The 15,630-nt window shown below is 47.3% G+C and overlaps 8 protein-coding genes across 8 annotated transcripts; 4 read left to right on the forward strand and 4 right to left on the reverse strand.

Moving 5' to 3' along the window:
- Nucleotides 1–722: 722 nt before the first annotated feature.
- Nucleotides 723–2,000, forward strand: C8Q69DRAFT_514209 (short-chain dehydrogenase; the record flags this gene model as incomplete). The annotated part of the gene is made up of 4 exons (XM_028633336.1): nucleotides 723–820; nucleotides 893–1,103; nucleotides 1,135–1,545; nucleotides 1,605–2,000. 4 exons carry the CDS (start codon nucleotides 723–725, stop codon nucleotides 1,914–1,916), a joined length of 1,032 nt encoding a protein of 343 aa, XP_028482204.1. The 3' UTR covers nucleotides 1,917–2,000.
- C8Q69DRAFT_82649 (major facilitator superfamily domain-containing protein) lies at nucleotides 1,997–4,138 on the reverse strand. Its single transcript, XM_028634076.1, has 5 exons — nucleotides 3,984–4,138; nucleotides 3,805–3,875; nucleotides 3,689–3,759; nucleotides 2,428–3,631; nucleotides 1,997–2,360 (listed from the first exon to the last, which is right to left on the reverse strand). The coding sequence occupies exons 1-5, from the start codon at nucleotides 4,042–4,044 to the stop codon at nucleotides 2,112–2,114; spliced, it is 1,656 nt and encodes a 551-aa protein (XP_028482205.1). The 5' UTR covers nucleotides 4,045–4,138; the 3' UTR covers nucleotides 1,997–2,111.
- Nucleotides 4,139–4,685: 547 nt separating this feature from the next.
- On the forward strand, nucleotides 4,686–6,390 carry C8Q69DRAFT_82682 (arginase family protein). The gene is made up of 4 exons (XM_028634077.1): nucleotides 4,686–5,451; nucleotides 5,519–5,696; nucleotides 5,759–5,780; nucleotides 5,858–6,390. Exons 1-4 carry the CDS (start codon nucleotides 4,978–4,980, stop codon nucleotides 6,339–6,341), a joined length of 1,158 nt encoding a protein of 385 aa, XP_028482206.1. The 5' UTR covers nucleotides 4,686–4,977; the 3' UTR covers nucleotides 6,342–6,390.
- Nucleotides 6,391–6,498: 108 nt separating this feature from the next.
- Nucleotides 6,499–7,330, reverse strand: C8Q69DRAFT_82790 (DUF636 domain protein). The gene is made up of 2 exons (XM_028634078.1): nucleotides 7,013–7,330; nucleotides 6,499–6,920 (listed from the first exon to the last, which is right to left on the reverse strand). The coding sequence occupies exons 1-2, from the start codon at nucleotides 7,097–7,099 to the stop codon at nucleotides 6,573–6,575; spliced, it is 435 nt and encodes a 144-aa protein (XP_028482207.1). The 5' UTR covers nucleotides 7,100–7,330; the 3' UTR covers nucleotides 6,499–6,572.
- On the forward strand, nucleotides 7,318–8,804 carry C8Q69DRAFT_477597 (Alpha/Beta hydrolase protein). Its single transcript, XM_028631327.1, has 4 exons — nucleotides 7,318–7,711; nucleotides 7,763–7,771; nucleotides 7,878–7,887; nucleotides 7,941–8,804. The coding sequence occupies exons 1-4, from the start codon at nucleotides 7,554–7,556 to the stop codon at nucleotides 8,748–8,750; spliced, it is 987 nt and encodes a 328-aa protein (XP_028482208.1). The 5' UTR covers nucleotides 7,318–7,553; the 3' UTR covers nucleotides 8,751–8,804.
- On the reverse strand, nucleotides 8,805–10,261 carry C8Q69DRAFT_477602 (hypothetical protein). The gene is made up of 3 exons (XM_028631328.1): nucleotides 9,763–10,261; nucleotides 9,413–9,700; nucleotides 8,805–9,332 (listed from the first exon to the last, which is right to left on the reverse strand). Exons 1-3 carry the CDS (start codon nucleotides 10,019–10,021, stop codon nucleotides 8,998–9,000), a joined length of 882 nt encoding a protein of 293 aa, XP_028482209.1. The 5' UTR covers nucleotides 10,022–10,261; the 3' UTR covers nucleotides 8,805–8,997.
- Nucleotides 10,262–10,467: 206 nt separating this feature from the next.
- On the forward strand, nucleotides 10,468–13,373 carry C8Q69DRAFT_477610 (fungal-specific transcription factor domain-containing protein). Its single transcript, XM_028631329.1, has 8 exons — nucleotides 10,468–10,783; nucleotides 10,907–11,086; nucleotides 11,138–11,436; nucleotides 11,490–11,800; nucleotides 11,851–11,931; nucleotides 12,002–12,609; nucleotides 12,662–12,844; nucleotides 12,919–13,373. The coding sequence occupies exons 2-8, from the start codon at nucleotides 10,938–10,940 to the stop codon at nucleotides 13,286–13,288; spliced, it is 2,001 nt and encodes a 666-aa protein (XP_028482210.1). The 5' UTR covers nucleotides 10,468–10,783; nucleotides 10,907–10,937; the 3' UTR covers nucleotides 13,289–13,373.
- Nucleotides 13,374–13,464: 91 nt separating this feature from the next.
- C8Q69DRAFT_530289 (hypothetical protein) lies at nucleotides 13,465–15,404 on the reverse strand (the record flags this gene model as incomplete). The annotated part of the gene is made up of 3 exons (XM_028633727.1): nucleotides 13,465–14,561; nucleotides 14,622–15,257; nucleotides 15,323–15,404. The coding sequence occupies 3 exons, from the start codon at nucleotides 15,402–15,404 to the stop codon at nucleotides 13,465–13,467; spliced, it is 1,815 nt and encodes a 604-aa protein (XP_028482211.1).
- Nucleotides 15,405–15,630: the final 226 nt, after the last annotated feature.

Below are 15,630 nucleotides of genomic sequence, written 5' to 3' on the forward strand. Positions count from 1 at the left end.
CTTTGGGAAAAGAACGCCTGTGATCGATGGCATCTACAATCTGTGACGGGCCTTGCTGCCTGTTTGAACCCGACACTTCCACGAACATGTTGCTGAAAATAACTACATGAGCCCAGTTTCTTCAATATTACATATGGCAGCAAGCATGCTGGTGGGTATCAGTGCCAAGCAATAGCATCCTGTACGCCACGACAGATTCTGCCAAGCTATCTCGTCAATTATGACATAAACAGCCCAACAGCCATGTTTGCCATAATGCTTTGAGATGTGATTGTGGTTATAATCGAAACAGTCGAATATGGTGATACTACACTCAAACTTTCACATGCATTCATGGACCCTTGAAGTGTATCTGTAAGTCGTATTTATATCAACAGTAAAATGCAGCTAACGGCAGTACTTAGTACTTTGATATGGCCGAACTGTTGTACTCGAAAAACTGGTAGCCCACACTGTAATCGAAAACGAACATTTATAATCATGTTCGTCATACTATAGTCAAAATCTCTCTTTGCAATTACAGGATGACTTTGCACCTGGCGAGCAGGTTTTGTCTGCGCGATGCTGTGGTGAGTATGACATCATCTCTACCAGTACCACAGGAGATGTTCCCAAGGGATAAATGCTCTACTTCCAGAGGACATCTACGACGGCAAAAAAGAAGAAAGCAAACCTTGAATATTTACAAGTGAACAATATATCGCGTATCGACAGCTCAGAAGATGCAGTCCATTCTGAAGCCGGTCATCGGGCCTAGAAAGGAAGTCCACGACCTATCGGGTCGTGTAGCTTTGATAACGGGAGGAGCCCTTGGTATCGGGTAAGTCTTAACTTTCCTCAGAATACTTGTATAAATTGTATGCGGAATTAATTCTGATGATCGTTTCTGTAGATATGAAATAGCCCGCGCGTTCGTGCTCAATGGCGCCCGAGTGATCATGGTCAACCGCAAGGAAGACCAGGGTCAGGATGCCATTGATAAGATAAAAAAGGAAGCGGGTGCAGACGCCAAGATTGAATGGATGCCATGCGACATGGGAAACTTGAAGCAGATAAAGGAGGTCTTCACGGCTTTCCGTGAGCGGGAAGAGCGTCTTGATCTGGTATGTTGAGTTGTTCCAATGGCATCCTTAGCTTTTGCGTTGTTATGTTAACTCGCTCTCAAAAAAGCTTATTCTCTCTGCGGGTATCAATGTCAATCAGTACGGAGAGACTGTCGACCATATTGACCGGCATTTCGAAGTCAACTGGCTGGGCCAGTTCTACGTGGTCAACCTGCTCTACCCGCTGCTCCGCAAGACGTCAAAAATCCCCGACACCCCAGCTCCTCGCATTGTGTTCGAGAGCTCTGAGCAGCATCGCAATGCTCCATCAACCGTGCACTTTGGTTCTTTGGATGAGATCAACAACCCCGAGATCGGCAGTACCGAAGTGTACGGACGAACGAAGCTGGCTATTATTTTAGGCGTCAAATACGGACTCCTGGATCGCGTCATCAAACCGAATAACGATAACATATACGCACTTTCCGTCCATCCTGGAACGGTAAGTTTGCAGTGGAATCGGCAAACTTCGGGGATGAATCTCGCTGACATTACCTCCAGGTCAACACAGCCATGCAGCAACAGTGGAAGGATGCATATCCTGGTCTCCTTGGCAAGGTCTTGACGACGGTAATGCTGGCAGTCGGTAGAGATGTCGAGCAGGGTTCCTTCTCTGCTCTATATGCGGCGACAAGCCCGGAAGTTGAAGAAAAAGGCTGGAACGGGTATTACTTCTCAGACGTCGGCCAACCTGGAAAAGAATCAAGTCAAGCTTCCGACCCAACATTGGGAGCGGCACTGTGGGATCTCAGTCATCGCATCATTAAAGACAAAATAGGCGAGGATGCTTTTGTGGACTGGAACGCGGCCTAAATTTAAGGTCTTGAACTGGCTATTACTCTTGTCTATATAACCAGCGATAATGAGAACTGGTGCTATGTTTCCACTTGCAGCTGACATTGGAAGAGAAAAGGAAATATTGGTGCTTTAATTTAATTTCGGAAATATCGTATCCATCAGCTATGCGATTAACTTCTGTACATAAGAGCTATACATTCCCTTCCGGCGTCATATCCTGCGAGATTCGAACTGTCTTGCTGCATAGTATCGATATACGTGTGCCGTCTTAACGCGAAACATCTTCCCGTAGAGTATAAAGATAAAGGTTCCAAGGAGTACCGCTGTGAGAAGAACACCTATTGTCACATAGACATTCTTCATGCCAACTTTGGCTATCCAGGGCAAAAGGACAAACACGAAGATCGTCGATAGAAGGTTGCGTGTAAAGGTCACCGCAACGAGCGCATCTGCTACTATCTGGTAACAGGTTAGCTACCTACAGAGGTCTATTCGACTCGCTGTATGACAGACAGACAGAACTTACCTCTGTGTATGCATCTGTAATATATGTGAGAGCTATGCTGCTTGCCGGCGTCGTACCGAAATTACAGAGTGCATAGCCGACAGCCAACACAGGCCAAGGGGATCCGTTATTTAATCCAATACCAAACATGAAAAGGCCCGCTGGCACGAAAGGTATAAATGCGGCGATGACCCATAACCGCATCTCAGGCTCGTAGATTCCTTTATTGCGCTTGGCGAGGAACAGAATCAGCCAATCACTCATTGGTCCGCACACAAGAGATCCCAGAGTCGTTCCTATCCATGGTGGCAGGCTCATCAGACCGATCTGGGCGGCATTGAAATTGTACGGTGGCGCGGCCATCCAAGATGACAGTGTCGTAACCATAACAGTAGACGCGGCTAACATGGCTCCGTAGAGGAGAGACATGTAGAACACAGCTGGGATCGAGATCAGAATCATGAACGGTTGGTAGCTGTGACGAACAAAGCTGTGTAGAGACCCCGGGGACGAAGACCAGAGAGAAAGACGCTGCCAATACGTCTTCATCGGAATAGTTGTATCGACCGAAGCAGAATTAGACCGGGGTTGCAATTCCTGATTTGTTCCCGTCTCCGTTGCCTGCGTGGTTAACTGCGTCTTGAATGTCTGCTCTTTCTCTCTCGTCTCATTTCCATCGATCGGTCGATGAACCTCATCGACGGCGATACCATCGATGGCTCTCAGGGTATATTTGCTCTCTTCGTAGAGAAAGATGAAGCAAATGAGACCAAGGCCGAAGAACAAAGCTATCCACCACCAAACCCAGCGCCATCCTTGCGATACTGTGATATATCCCGCAGCAAGTGGCGCCAGTGAACCGCCTATATTCTCGAACCAGACGTACAAACTGTTCATGAGCCCACGTTGATGCACGAAGAAAACATCGGCGACTGTCATCTGCACGATTACCTCGGCCAAAGCCCCAACCAAACAGCTGAAGACATTAACAAGCATCAGGTCGGTCACAGTCTGCAGTTTGGCGGACCAGATTGATATAGCAAACTGAACAGCCGTGCTCAGGATATAGACCGGCCGGCGTCCAAATTTCAGTGCGAACGGAATCAGAAGGAAAGCACCGATGGCTAAAGTCCCACATCCAATGGCGTAACTGTCGTTGAGAATATCATAACTGAAACCAAGTTGCTCGTTCATGGGACTCCAAGTTGGTGTTGCAGCATCGATACTAGGGAGAGCGTCAGTAAGTATATACTCGATATGTATGTGACAGTGATAGACCTACAGGGCGTAGACCATAACAGCGTAGTACGACGAAAGACCGAAATTGAGATATTTCCTCCATTTTGGCCAGTTCTATCAATGTCAGTACCTGAGAAATGGGCCCCTAGAATATCCTACCAATGGATCATTAGGGTCACTGCTGGGCCGTGGTTGCAGTATAATTTCTCCATCAGTACCAGCTCTTAAGTCTATGGTGGAGGAAAAAAAGTAAGTACCGCGCCAAATCTCGAATAGTCCCATCGTAGCGATGAGAGTATTGATGTTGTTTATAGCTAAATAGCTTATCGACACCATACCTTCGAGTTTGACTGTACCGGGAGGCCATATCGCATCCTGATCTTGTCGTTCAACATCCATTTTTCCCTTATACAAACGCGTATGGAATCACGGGTGAAATACGGACGAGGAAATATAGATACTATGGCTAGAGCCTGTTATTTTATAATTGGAAGGACCGCAGCATGTGAGACGTATTGGTATGGATATAAGGTATTGAGCCATCTATATCAGGGATCATCAGGGATAAGACAAATATATTGGTGCATCTATGATATAGACTGTTCCTCCATTCGGAACAATTCGAGGGTGGTTACTGGCGCGCCTAGACCTTCCTCTGTTGGCAGGTGGCTATAATAGGGTAGGAAGTTACAGGACTTGTCTGCTGCAACAAGATAAGCAGGCAGAGATTCGTTGACGAGATCGGTCGAGAAAGTCGCTCTACCGTTCTCCCAGCTTCGAGCATCTGGGCAGTTTATCACTCAAAGATATAGCGGAGTTATCCAGCTATTTATGAACAAGGTTGAATGAGACGCTAATTCAGAATAGATTTCAAATGGAGTGGAATCCGCAGAATTAAATGTCTAAGTAGACCTAAGAAGAGAATTCAAGATGATGCTTATCAACACAGAAATCTCGTGGGCGGGACGTCCGAAAAAAAGGGACCAACCAGAGATGTACAACACCTTATCGGACTACGATAGCATGTGCAGCATAAAGAATGCTAACCTCCACGCAGTATATAGGCTAGCCATTCCAAATGCGGAGATGCGGCCGTATGGATAATTGAGGAGTCACAGTCGTCTCTCCGCGTCGTATCCATTCACTGCTACTTCCCAGCATCCTAGATACGGGTCACATAGTTGATTTGTCTGAGAAGCCACATAATATTGAACCTTATACACATCTGCAAGACTAGGTATATAAGTAGAGTCTGCCCTACCGTCTGACTGGGAGCCGAATCTGAAAAGAACTTGCTAAACCTCATAACGCTTCGTACCTGGAATAAATAAAATGAAATTTCATCCACATATTTTTCTTCCTTTTCTTACCGCCGCAATCGCTAGGGAGATAACATTTCCTCCTGTCGCAGGAATCAAAAGATACAACACCCAGTCCCCGTTGCAGCGTTACGGCTCAGCATCAGACGAGGATGTCTCGCTAGAGACTGATCCTATGGACGGGCTGACTTCATTCGCGCATCTCCCTCATGTTTCATGTTTTTCAGCTGCAGCAGACGTTGAAAGTTATGACATAGCTGTTATCGGAGCGCCTTTCGATACTGGCACGTCTTATCGACCAGGAGCGCGGTTTGGACCTCATGGTATACGCGACGGGTCTAGACGTATTCGTCCGCTGCATTCATGGAATATGTATACTGGCTATAATCCATTCCTACAATGGGCAAAGGCCGTCGACTGTGGAGATGCACCGTTGACATTTGTGGATAATACTGTGGCAATGAAGCAGTTGGAAAAAGCACATAAGGTAGGAACTTTTTCGCTAGAAACGAAACCTCTTCCGACAAAGACCCTAATATTTTTCTCCTGGCTAGATCATATCCAATCGCCTTGCGACAAATATTTCGGCTTCCGAAGTCCCTCGAATCCTTATGCTCGGGGGCGATCATACAGTAACCCTTGCTGCCTTGCGTTCAACAATCAACCATTGGGGTATTGTAAACGTTATCCACTTCGATTCTCATATTGACACCTGGGACCCACATGCAGTTGGTGAGTATTGATACGAGAAAAGGCATTATGAACGTTGTTTATAGACTAATATCTCGTTCTAGGGGGTGGAGTGTCGGACTATGCGTGAGTCCCCTGTTTCGAGTGACTATCAGCTCAAGTACGTATTGTCAGTGAGCTAACTGCCTCGTATGGTAATCCAGTGCTGTGAATCATGGGACGTTCCTACATATCGCACACGAAGAGGGTCTTATCTCAAACGACAGTTCAATCCATGTTGGCATCCGCGCTCCACTGGGGACGCGCCACCGTGACCTAGACAACGATGCCCGGTGTGGGTTCGACATCATAAAAGCCCGTGATATTGACGAGCTTGGTGTCAAAGGTATCATTGAAAGGATAAGGGATAGAGCCGGGGATGGTAATGTTTATATTACCGTTGATATAGACGTGCTAGATCCGGCGTATGCTCCGGCAACAGGGACCGCTGAGCCAGGAGGTTGGAGCACCAGAGAGTTATTGTCAATCATTGATGGCTTATCCGGCCTAAAAGTTATTGGTGCAGATGTGGTTGAAGTTGCTCCTGCTTACGATAATACCGGAGAGACGACATGTATCGCAGCAGGAGAGATTGCGAGAAGTTTGATCGGCCTAATGGTCGACGTCCCTGTCGTTGCATCAAGCTAACAAAATCGTCGGTGGGGAGCGAAAGTACTATACAATCGCGACAATTATTAACAACATTTCTCCGTCAAGAACATTCGAGATAAAGGACACCGAACTTTTCATATATATCCAATATAATTTCCATCCCATTTCCACTTCCTGGTAAAGATGTATGCTGTGAATCCATACGCCCAGCCGATGCTACTGGAAGTAGAATAGCTACGCACCATACAGAACACCTCCAGAGATAGATCATTCAGTGCCCTTCTCCATCCTCGGGTGGGCACCGCTGAGATTATCCAAGAACTTGTCCTTCCGAGAACAGTAGATCTCAGCTCCAACCTCGGTGAATAAGTCACGATCATATAGTGTCCCCGATTTGATGACGATGAGGTCAGGGCTCTGGTTGGGCTCCGACGTTATAGGTGAACCGCAGTCACCACAGAACTGTCGACGCAACTTGGGCCCCGCGTCGGTGTCATCCATGAAGAGCTTGGGTTCCCCTGAGGTGAAAGTGAAAGCACTCTGGGGGACAATAATGTTTGAGGAGTATGCTGATCCCGTGTAGCGTTTGCAGCTGATGCAGTGGCAGATAACAAGCTGCGACGGGAGTTAGCATCACATTGCATTATAACTGTGTGTTTTTGGACGCCGTCGAGATATTCATATCTCAACAATCAGGGAATGCGTACCTTCGGCAGGGGCTGGTCTGGGGAGAGATCAATGCGGTATTTGAGCTTACCGCATAAGCAGGCTCCCATGCATGTTTTGGCGGACATATCGATTAACCGTCAAGACGATGCCTTGGATTATGAATCAACGGTCTGTCGCTCGATGATTACTAGGTCTGTGGGCAGATTGTCTAATTTATGAAAGCTCAGAAGTCGCCAAGTCCCCAAACAGGGCTTAGACCGTAGTCTTGACAGAAAATTCTGTCTTCGTCTATTCAGACATAAGCGGAACCACAACCTCGAAGCATTTATTCGTTGTTGGTTCGACGCGGGGTCGAGGAACCGTTTCAACGCCAAGCAAACAGACCCCGCGTCCTTTTGACGTATCACTCGGCTATGCCGATTTGATTATTATGAAAGCAGTGATGAAAGATAAGCTGCCGAAGTCATCATCATACCTAGTCATCAGGAATGATCTTTGAGACCGAGCAAACACTTCCTCTATTTCAGTATCTCAGCTGGACGTAGACCATTCAAGAAGAAACTGCAAAATTCGAACAGCATGATATCTTTGCCATCACAGCTGCCAGACCATCACCTGGACGAGTTTTCTGTCCCGACAGACTGTGGATCTGTTGTTCACGGATATAGTCGCGGGCTCTCCATAGAACAATCAGAGGCGAACGCCGTCCTTGTTTTAATCCATGGATATCCAATGACGTGAGATGTTCCAAGATAGCAGTGGCTGACCCTGACTGACAATGAGTGAAGAAATCTACTGTTCGTCTTTCCCCATCGATTTTATCGTAATTTGATAGTTGGGCGACGTCGTCTGGCATTGTCTCAAGCAAACACTAATCAATGAACGAGACTTCCTGTTATTCAGATGGCGTCACGTATGGTCCTGAATAGATCTTCGTGATTGTTCGAAGCTGATGATGGGGGCCAGGTCATAAAGAATCTTCCCGACGATATTCCTCTCTTTGTGCCTGATATCCCGGGATACGGTAACAGCACGCCAAGTAAGACTGGGCACGATAAAGCAACTATAGGAAAAGCTATCCTTGACGCATTGAACAAAGTGCTTCAAAATGACCCGACCAAGCCTCCAAGACGCATTGTTCTTGCAGGCCATGATCGTGGGGCGCGGATCAGCCACCGTCTCAGTGTTGATGCTGGAGAGTTCTCAGATAAGTTTACTATAATAGGCACCATACTGATGGACATCGTACCTACGGTGGTCCAGTGGCACGGCATGAAGAATCCTGTTGAGGCAGCTGGCTTCTTTCATTGGCCGTTCCTTGCGAACGTGGAGTTGGCCACATCTATGATCCTCAAGGTCGGAGGAGATGTCTTCATCCGCAGTTTATGTGAACGATGGTTGGGAGATCTGACTTATCCGGGACGTCGGAGTCTCATACAGGACGGCGCTCAGCAGGCATACGAAGAGACTTTCAAGCGTGAAAGTGTTATCAGGGCGGCTTGCCTCGATTATGAGGCAGCTGCTACCGTGGATGTTGACCGACAGAAGTACGACCAAGAGCATGGGAGAAAGATTCAGATACCAACGTTAGTTCTCCATTGTTCTGCACTCGGCAGACGGTTCAGTATGACAGACACTTGGGAGGAATGGGTTGCTGACGGAAAGAACCTGTTGTCTGTCATGGAAATAGGTGAGGGTGCTGGGCACTCATTCCCGGAGGAAGCCCCTGAGACTACAGCAAAGGCCATGCTGGAGTGGATCAGGAGATACAATTAAATCTAGAAATCGAGAGGAACACATTTATCTCCTTGACTTTTGAAAAAGACGCAATCCCCTTTTTAATAAACATCACAATTTTCAGTACTGGTAATCAGCTGTACGTAGACGACAGACCCCGATAGACTGGCATATCCCATTTCTCATAACAATAACTAATCATCTACATTAAATAATGCCCCGAGGAGCGCATATGAAGACCTTTCTCCAATTTTGTGTGCGCCAGGGTAGCAGAGAATGAGGGAATTCATAGCGCCAAAAAGACAACTGAACTCACTGAGACTGCTATGGTGAGAGCTATGGAGAATTGTGAACTGGGACTTGCAGCCCCAGGTTTGCGAGAGCCTTTCACTACGTTTACCGGCCGAATACAATTCAAGCTTCGAGTCCCGACTGGATTTTCCGCAACGATATTGGTACCGTTGGGTCCGAATGCGATCAGCATCACAGGAGTAAAGCCCTCGATGTATTGATCGTAGGTACCGAAGACCGTACCCAGCTGTGACTGTGGCTCGGTGAAAGAAGTTACTGTGAAGGGCTGGTCGCCATTCACCCCACAGGTGGATGATGTCTCAAGAAGAACTGTGGACGAAGCAGCCTCTTATTAGCTTATCTACACCGTGGAGGCTAAGAATGAGTTTATTCCTGAGAAATGGACGTACCACCCGATGACGACCGATTCAAAAGTGACCCAATACTCGCACAAGAGCCTGGAATCTTAACGGCTCCGCTGATGGAGGCGCATATTTCGTGTGAAGTGAGATCCCCGTTCCCGGCCTCTAGAACAGCGTTTCCCAGCGCTCCTTTGAGATCTCCGATGCAATTCGGTTCGAATACGCTAGCACAGTTTCCATTGTCTTCTTGCATCTGCGCGATCACAGTGGTATTTGTGAGTCCGCCGGTAAATGCTAACGCACAGAGAGTGTATGGAGCCACGCATATTGAATTGCCTTGACCAACGAACACATCGTGTGAGCTTTCGGGATAGAAGGATAATTTTCTGCCCACTTACCGTCTAGATCGGATAACCAAATGCTCTCAGACACTGTATACTGCAGATCCGTGTCTACTGATGAACCAGGTATGCGACTCGATCCGTAAGACACGCCAATGTTGAGCTCTAGGCCCGTAGGTTGGTAGCTATCCACATCTGGATCCCAGACCGTGAGAGTGGTATTGAGTCTTCCGGTCGCGTTCCATGCAGTTGTCAGACCCGTTGTCGCTAGGATTATCAGCACAGTATTATAAAGCGAAATGAGTAGAGACATCATGCCTTCCGCTCCGAAGACGGCTGCATCCAACCCATTCCTACAAGCATTCTTCACAAGAGGCAGGATGAGACAGCTCCCGTGGTATTTATGGGGTGATCACTAAGTGTCTGTCACCGTCGTATTTCAAGAGTGATAAGACATGAGCCTATTGGGCGCCCGTATTTGCGAGAAGACAATTCGCTAAATTTTGCAAGCAACCCTAGCAAGTTTTAGATGGATGTTGCTTACTGGTAAGCCAGGTTGCACTGGACATAAGCGCGAGGGGATTTGCATGTTATTATTAGCCTGCAAAGGAGTCAGAATTGATATTGTCCTAGAATTTCCGGCCTCTTGGGTCGTCTGGTTTCCCGCCACGAAGCTTGGCTTACACTAGCGAGGACAGATGTCTCAGTTGTGATACTTAAATTCAGTGATCCCTGTGATAAAACCAACCTCGTCCCGGCTACCCAGCAGCTAAGTATATGCAATTATGTACTGTACAAAACCTAACTTTCGTTCATCACATCAATTTTTAATTCTATCACTAGATGCGTATAATTGGCGCTACTCCGGAAGATCCGACTGCAATTACTTGAGTGTTCCTGACGTCGTCGTTGAAACTGATCAAAGTGCTGGAACAGGAATACAAGGAAAGCCCGTAACAGATTTGCTTCGCTCAAAGATAGGAACACTGACTGGTGTAGAATAATATGCAATATGGCAACTGACATTGCTCATACTAAATATTACTTTTCACGCTTCTCACTGGCCGACAAATCCGAGGTATTCCACCCAATCGGAGCTCCTCGGCATCAACACACATCCTCGGTAATATCATATTTGGACTAAATATTATCCCTTGACGACTCGGAAAGGCCACAACAAGAGCTAAACTATCTTTCCTAGTGAACTCACCTCGGGGAGGCGACCGTTTGAGATGTCAGAACACCGTTCCCGAGCACCTGTCGCATGCCAGAACTGTCGTAAACGCAAAGTACGGTGCAGCGTAACCGTGACTGGACTGCCTTGCGTAGGCTGTACTCAGGATCGTATCGAGTGTACCGTTCCGCCGAGAAAACCTCACCCGTAAGATGTCTGATATAGAATAATGCCATCGAGTCTGCTGATTATTGTTAGTCCGCGACGTAACCGTTCATCTGCTGCCCGCCGTATTCCTTCAAGACAGCCCAATTCTACAGTCTCGGATGGGCTTGATAATAGGCCTCGTTCGATTGTCTCCCCGGAGTCGATCAGGAGGCTTCCATTATTGGCTCCGAGTCAGCCCCCAATAATATCAAATAGAGATGATCGCATTAGCAACACGCTGCCTACAGAAGACCGACTCAGCGTGCAGGAAGAGGAGCGCAATGGGATGGACATTGCGACGGCAGCATTAGAGCAGCCACAGAGAGCGGGCCAAGTTCCTTTCTATCCAGGTAAGCAGCAACATCACTGTAGGAATGAAGAGACTGAGTTCGATCGCAACTAGGTGAACAGACCGGGATCACATCCGTTTTCGAGATCTGCCTACCACAACATGCTCTACCTAGGCACCTTCTGGTACCTTTGCGTTCCTCATATACTATATCGCAAGAAGACCAGGACTACCTCAGAAGCAAAGGCGTTTATACATTACCGAGACACGACTCTTGCGAGTGTCTTTTGAATGCGTACTTGCATCATGTACACCCTATTATGCCAGTCGTTGATATCAGTGTCCTGATAAATCACCAACAAGAAGGACGCCTGGATCAATATAACCTCTTACTCCTGTGGAGCATATTTTTTGCAGGAGTCAATGTAAGTGACACAACATACTCATTTGGCTTGAATCCTCACAAAGTCTCCAGTTCGTCCCCGCACGCATTTGGGAACAAGAAGGCTATAAATCACGGAAAGAAATGAAAGCCACCATGTACTATCGGGCAAAGGTGAGCACTCCGTCTCTGTCAGAACGACAGTTGCTTGTGTGCGAATTCAACTCACTGGTTTTGTCCGTAGTGCATGTACAACATAGGGATCGAGAGAGATAAAATCGTGCAATTGCAAGCATCTCTCCTGCTGGGATTCTGGCACTCAGACTTGGATGAAATTACCCAACCTTGGTATTGGACAGGGATCGCCATCAACCTGTGTCAGATGCTGGGACTCCATCGTGATCCGGATGCGAGTCGATACAACTCGGCGATATCGGATGAGCAACGCCGTCTATGGCGCCGTCTCTTTTGGAACTGTCTCTTCCGAGACCGCTGGTTGAGCCTGACTCTGGGAAGGCCACTACGTATTGTTCTAAACGATTGCGATACTCCCATGCCATCAGCTTCTGATGTTCTGGATGACACCAAGAGAATATCTCAGGTCGCGGCGAATACATATCTCCCAAGCGACTTTGCGCAATTAGCGCAATACTGGGTCAAGCTTGTACATCTCAGTAAGCTGTTGGGCGCAACATTGACGATGAATTATCAACTCCTTGGGCCGACACCGACACTTCATCAAGTGGAAGGCCTCGAAGGCGAAATCCTGCAGTGCAAGGTTCCAGAACAATATGACCCTGGACTGAGTCGACTTGCGATCTTCTATATGTACCACGTACAGTTACATTATCAGTGAGAACCCATGGACCATTCATTACGTGACTAGCAATGACTTATTCCGCAGGGCACTACTGATCACGTTTTACCGGCCATACATAACCAAGACCCCCGTCGGCCTCCATGATCTCCATCAGAAGGAATGGCACCACATGATACGACTAAAAGTCGAATCAGCGGCTTCGAGAACGAATTCTATTTTGGACATTATGGCCCAAGACAAGCTCCTGGAGTTTGCTTGTCCTATGACGTAAGTGATAACATTAACTCCTTTGAAGAATTTACTACGTTCTTCTGTTTGCTAAAAGTATTTGAAACCGATAGAACGCCCTTATTGATGCCCGCCATGCACACACATCTCATGAATTGCAAATCTACAGATCCTCTCTCGCAGCGTTTGGGTCTCAACAAGCTTAACATGTGTATGATGGTGTTGCAGGAGCTACAGGAAACATACGTTGTAGCTTCTATATATCGGGGCGTCTTCTCGAAAGCGATAAAACAACTATGCCCGGAATACGCGTCAAGTATTCCCGAAGATGTCATTCGACCACCCACAGCGGAATATGCATCTGCAGAGGCAAGGAATGACGACGGGGAAGTCATAGATACGATGATTTCTGATGATCTTATTGATTCACTCATGGACGAGGCATCTATATTTAGTTTATGGGAAAGCTGGAGTCGGATGTAACATAGAGTAGATATTTACTTGGTATTCAGACGGCTCATGATTAGAAGGCCTTTTACGTACAATAAATGACACAAGATAATCTCACAAAATAATCTAGAGAAACCGACTAGGATGAGAAAGAGAAAATACCATATGTTTGCTATGTCTCTATAATAACAATACAAGTCGGCCGCCCTCTACAAAAGAGCGATACCGGTGAAGGCCCTGTAATCATCTGAATGTATCTTCTCCTTAGCCCCGCCATCCAGATGGTACCTGTAAATGTTTCCACCAAGATCCGTCAAATAGATACAACGGTTTTCGTGGTCCAGCTTCAGTCCAATTGCCTCTTTCATGTGCCGTGTGATAACCTCGTATTTCTGTGATGAAGAGATACCTATCAGCGAGCCATCGGCGTCCAGCTTCGTTCTATACAAAGCATTGCCCAAAGGGACTTCTCCACGATCGGTCCAGTAGAGTGTGCGAGACTCCTCGTCTACTTCGAGATCAATGGGTTCCGGAAGCCCACTAAGGATGCATTCGATGTCACTTCGCGATGATGCTGCCTGGTTTGAAGGAGTTTCGATATTCGCAGAGAATATACGACCTTTTCCGGATTTGGAAAATCCCTTCTGAGTCCAGTAGAACTTTCCCAGCTTCGGTGCCACAGCGACGCCTACGCACCACTTCCGTCCATCGTTGCGCTCTTCGTCGTTCTCCCAGTCTCCATTCTTGATCAAAGTTTCCAGGTTGGAGCCGTCGTAATTGCAGCGGAAAACCCGTAGCCCTTCACGGTCACAGAAGTAAATCTTCTTTGCGGTTCTATCCAAAGCCAATTGTTTTGGTGTATTAGCTCCACCAGGGGCAACGATAGTCTTGATATCAGTGCCATCCACACCAGCGGAGTACACAGTTCCATCGTTATTTCCTGGGACGCCCATGCATGTCCAAAACATGCGTCCACTCTCATAGTCAACGTCAATTCCATCTGGTAGAGACTGGTTCTTAGCAAGAACGCGTTGTATTTTGCCATCTGTGCTCAGCTCCAGGATCTCTCCAGATGTAGTCGTTGGTTTTTCTGCGGATAGCCCGATATCCAAGGCTATTATCCTACGGCCTGCTGTGGACGCATCCTTTCCTTCTGGGGGATATAGGCCACCCTTCGAGCATTTCGCACCGAGTTTTCCGTTGTCGAGATAGTTCTTCCGCAGAAAGTCGACTGTCTTTTCTGGTGAAAGGCCACGCTCATCAATGTAGTGTTGCTCAATAAAGGCAACAGTGTCAAGTCCGACATCTAGGCGATTGCATGTTAGAGAGAAAATCGTGTCATTCTTCCATGAAATCGACCACTTACTGTCCATCATGCGACAGGGGATTACTCCGCTCTTAATAAACATCTCTGTCCACATTGAGTCGATCTCTTCTGGAACAGAGACCCCCTCAGCCAGGATCGTCAATATCTCGCGCTTGACGGCCGCCCATATCCGATTGAAGATGAAGCCGGTGGACTCCTTCCTAGCGACATAAGGCAGAGTTGCAGCTTCTTTCGACCGTTGAACCAGGAACGTAATTATATCCTCGGCAGTATGTCCGTCAGTCATAAGTTCCACGATCATACACTGAGGGGGCATATAGTAATGCATATTCAGTATGCGAGCTCTGGCTTCGTCAGGAACCTTTTGCAGCATCTCCGATGATTTGTAAGAGGAAGAATTGGATGCAAGTATACAGTCTGTCGGAGCAACAGCTGCGAGCTCTGCAAAGGTGTCTATCTTGAAGTTGATTTTTTCCGGAATGGCTTCGATAACGAGCCATGCGTTTTTCACTGCATCCTGTAGCGCATCGAATGCTTGAGTGGCACCGGGGGCTTTTTGTGTTTTCTTTGCGTAAGAATGGACATTTTCTTCAATGTAGGCGATGGCGTCGGCGCGTTGCTGGGAACTCGGGTCACGAATGTTAACATCATATCCTGCAGATGCCCAGATGCATCCTGTATATGAAATTTAAATTAGTATATTTCGTTTCGACACCCAGCCATGATTATTTGAGACATACCAATCCGGCGCCCGAGAACACCACCCCCAAGGACCGCAACGGGGCGTTTGCGGTAGTCGGACGGTGGTTGCCAGGATGCCATTCTGTTTAGACTATATATGCTGAGCAGGACAGGGTTGCTTTCCTTGATAAGTCGATACTGAGATTCAGTGCAATACCGTGTTGAGCCACAACCAACCGAGAAGAGAAGCTGGCGCCGTGTACTCTTTTATACACTTCCTACGCAATTCGATATAGTTCCTACGGCTACCTTGCACACTGCCCGAGAATCTCCGGGACGGGCGGCATTATGGAGAGAATGACAAATC

This window comes from Paecilomyces variotii (assembly GCF_004022145.1).
Source record: "Paecilomyces variotii strain CBS 101075 chromosome Unknown C8Q69scaffold_12, whole genome shotgun sequence".
In the NCBI taxonomy this organism is placed as follows: domain Eukaryota; kingdom Fungi; phylum Ascomycota; class Eurotiomycetes; order Eurotiales; family Thermoascaceae; genus Paecilomyces; species Paecilomyces variotii.

Excerpts from the sequence above, each read along its gene's own strand:
- C8Q69DRAFT_82649 (XM_028634076.1), bottom strand. The coding sequence starts at position 4,044 with ATGGATGTTGAACGACAAGATCAGGATGCGATATGGCCTCCCGGTACA. Across the intron at positions 3,760-3,804 it reads GTGACCCTAATGATCCATTG|AACTGGCCAAAATGGAGGAA; the intron begins GTAGGATATTCT and ends TGACATTGATAG. Across the intron at positions 2,361-2,427 it reads TTACAGATGCATACACAGAG|ATAGTAGCAGATGCGCTCGT; the intron begins GTAAGTTCTGTC and ends ACCTGTTACCAG.
- C8Q69DRAFT_82682 (XM_028634077.1), top strand. The coding sequence starts at position 4,978 with ATGAAATTTCATCCACATATTTTTCTTCCTTTTCTTACCGCCGCAATC. Across the intron at positions 5,452-5,518 it reads AGTTGGAAAAAGCACATAAG|ATCATATCCAATCGCCTTGC; the intron begins GTAGGAACTTTT and ends TCTCCTGGCTAG. Across the intron at positions 5,697-5,758 it reads CTGGGACCCACATGCAGTTG|GGGGTGGAGTGTCGGACTAT; the intron begins GTGAGTATTGAT and ends ATCTCGTTCTAG.
- C8Q69DRAFT_82790 (XM_028634078.1), bottom strand. The coding sequence starts at position 7,099 with ATGTCCGCCAAAACATGCATGGGAGCCTGCTTATGCGGTAAGCTCAAA. Across the intron at positions 6,921-7,012 it reads CAGACCAGCCCCTGCCGAAG|CTTGTTATCTGCCACTGCAT; the intron begins GTACGCATTCCC and ends CTCCCGTCGCAG.
- C8Q69DRAFT_477597 (XM_028631327.1), top strand. The coding sequence starts at position 7,554 with ATGATATCTTTGCCATCACAGCTGCCAGACCATCACCTGGACGAGTTT.
- C8Q69DRAFT_477602 (XM_028631328.1), bottom strand. The coding sequence starts at position 10,021 with ATGATGTCTCTACTCATTTCGCTTTATAATACTGTGCTGATAATCCTA. Across the intron at positions 9,701-9,762 it reads TTGGTTATCCGATCTAGACG|GCAATTCAATATGCGTGGCT; the intron begins GTAAGTGGGCAG and ends TCGTTGGTCAAG. Across the intron at positions 9,333-9,412 it reads GAATCGGTCGTCATCGGGTG|TTCTTCTTGAGACATCATCC; the intron begins GTACGTCCATTT and ends CTTCGTCCACAG.
- C8Q69DRAFT_477610 (XM_028631329.1), top strand. The coding sequence starts at position 10,938 with ATGTCAGAACACCGTTCCCGAGCACCTGTCGCATGCCAGAACTGTCGT. Across the intron at positions 11,437-11,489 it reads CCAAGTTCCTTTCTATCCAG|GTGAACAGACCGGGATCACA; the intron begins GTAAGCAGCAAC and ends GATCGCAACTAG. Across the intron at positions 11,801-11,850 it reads TATTTTTTGCAGGAGTCAAT|TTCGTCCCCGCACGCATTTG; the intron begins GTAAGTGACACA and ends CAAAGTCTCCAG.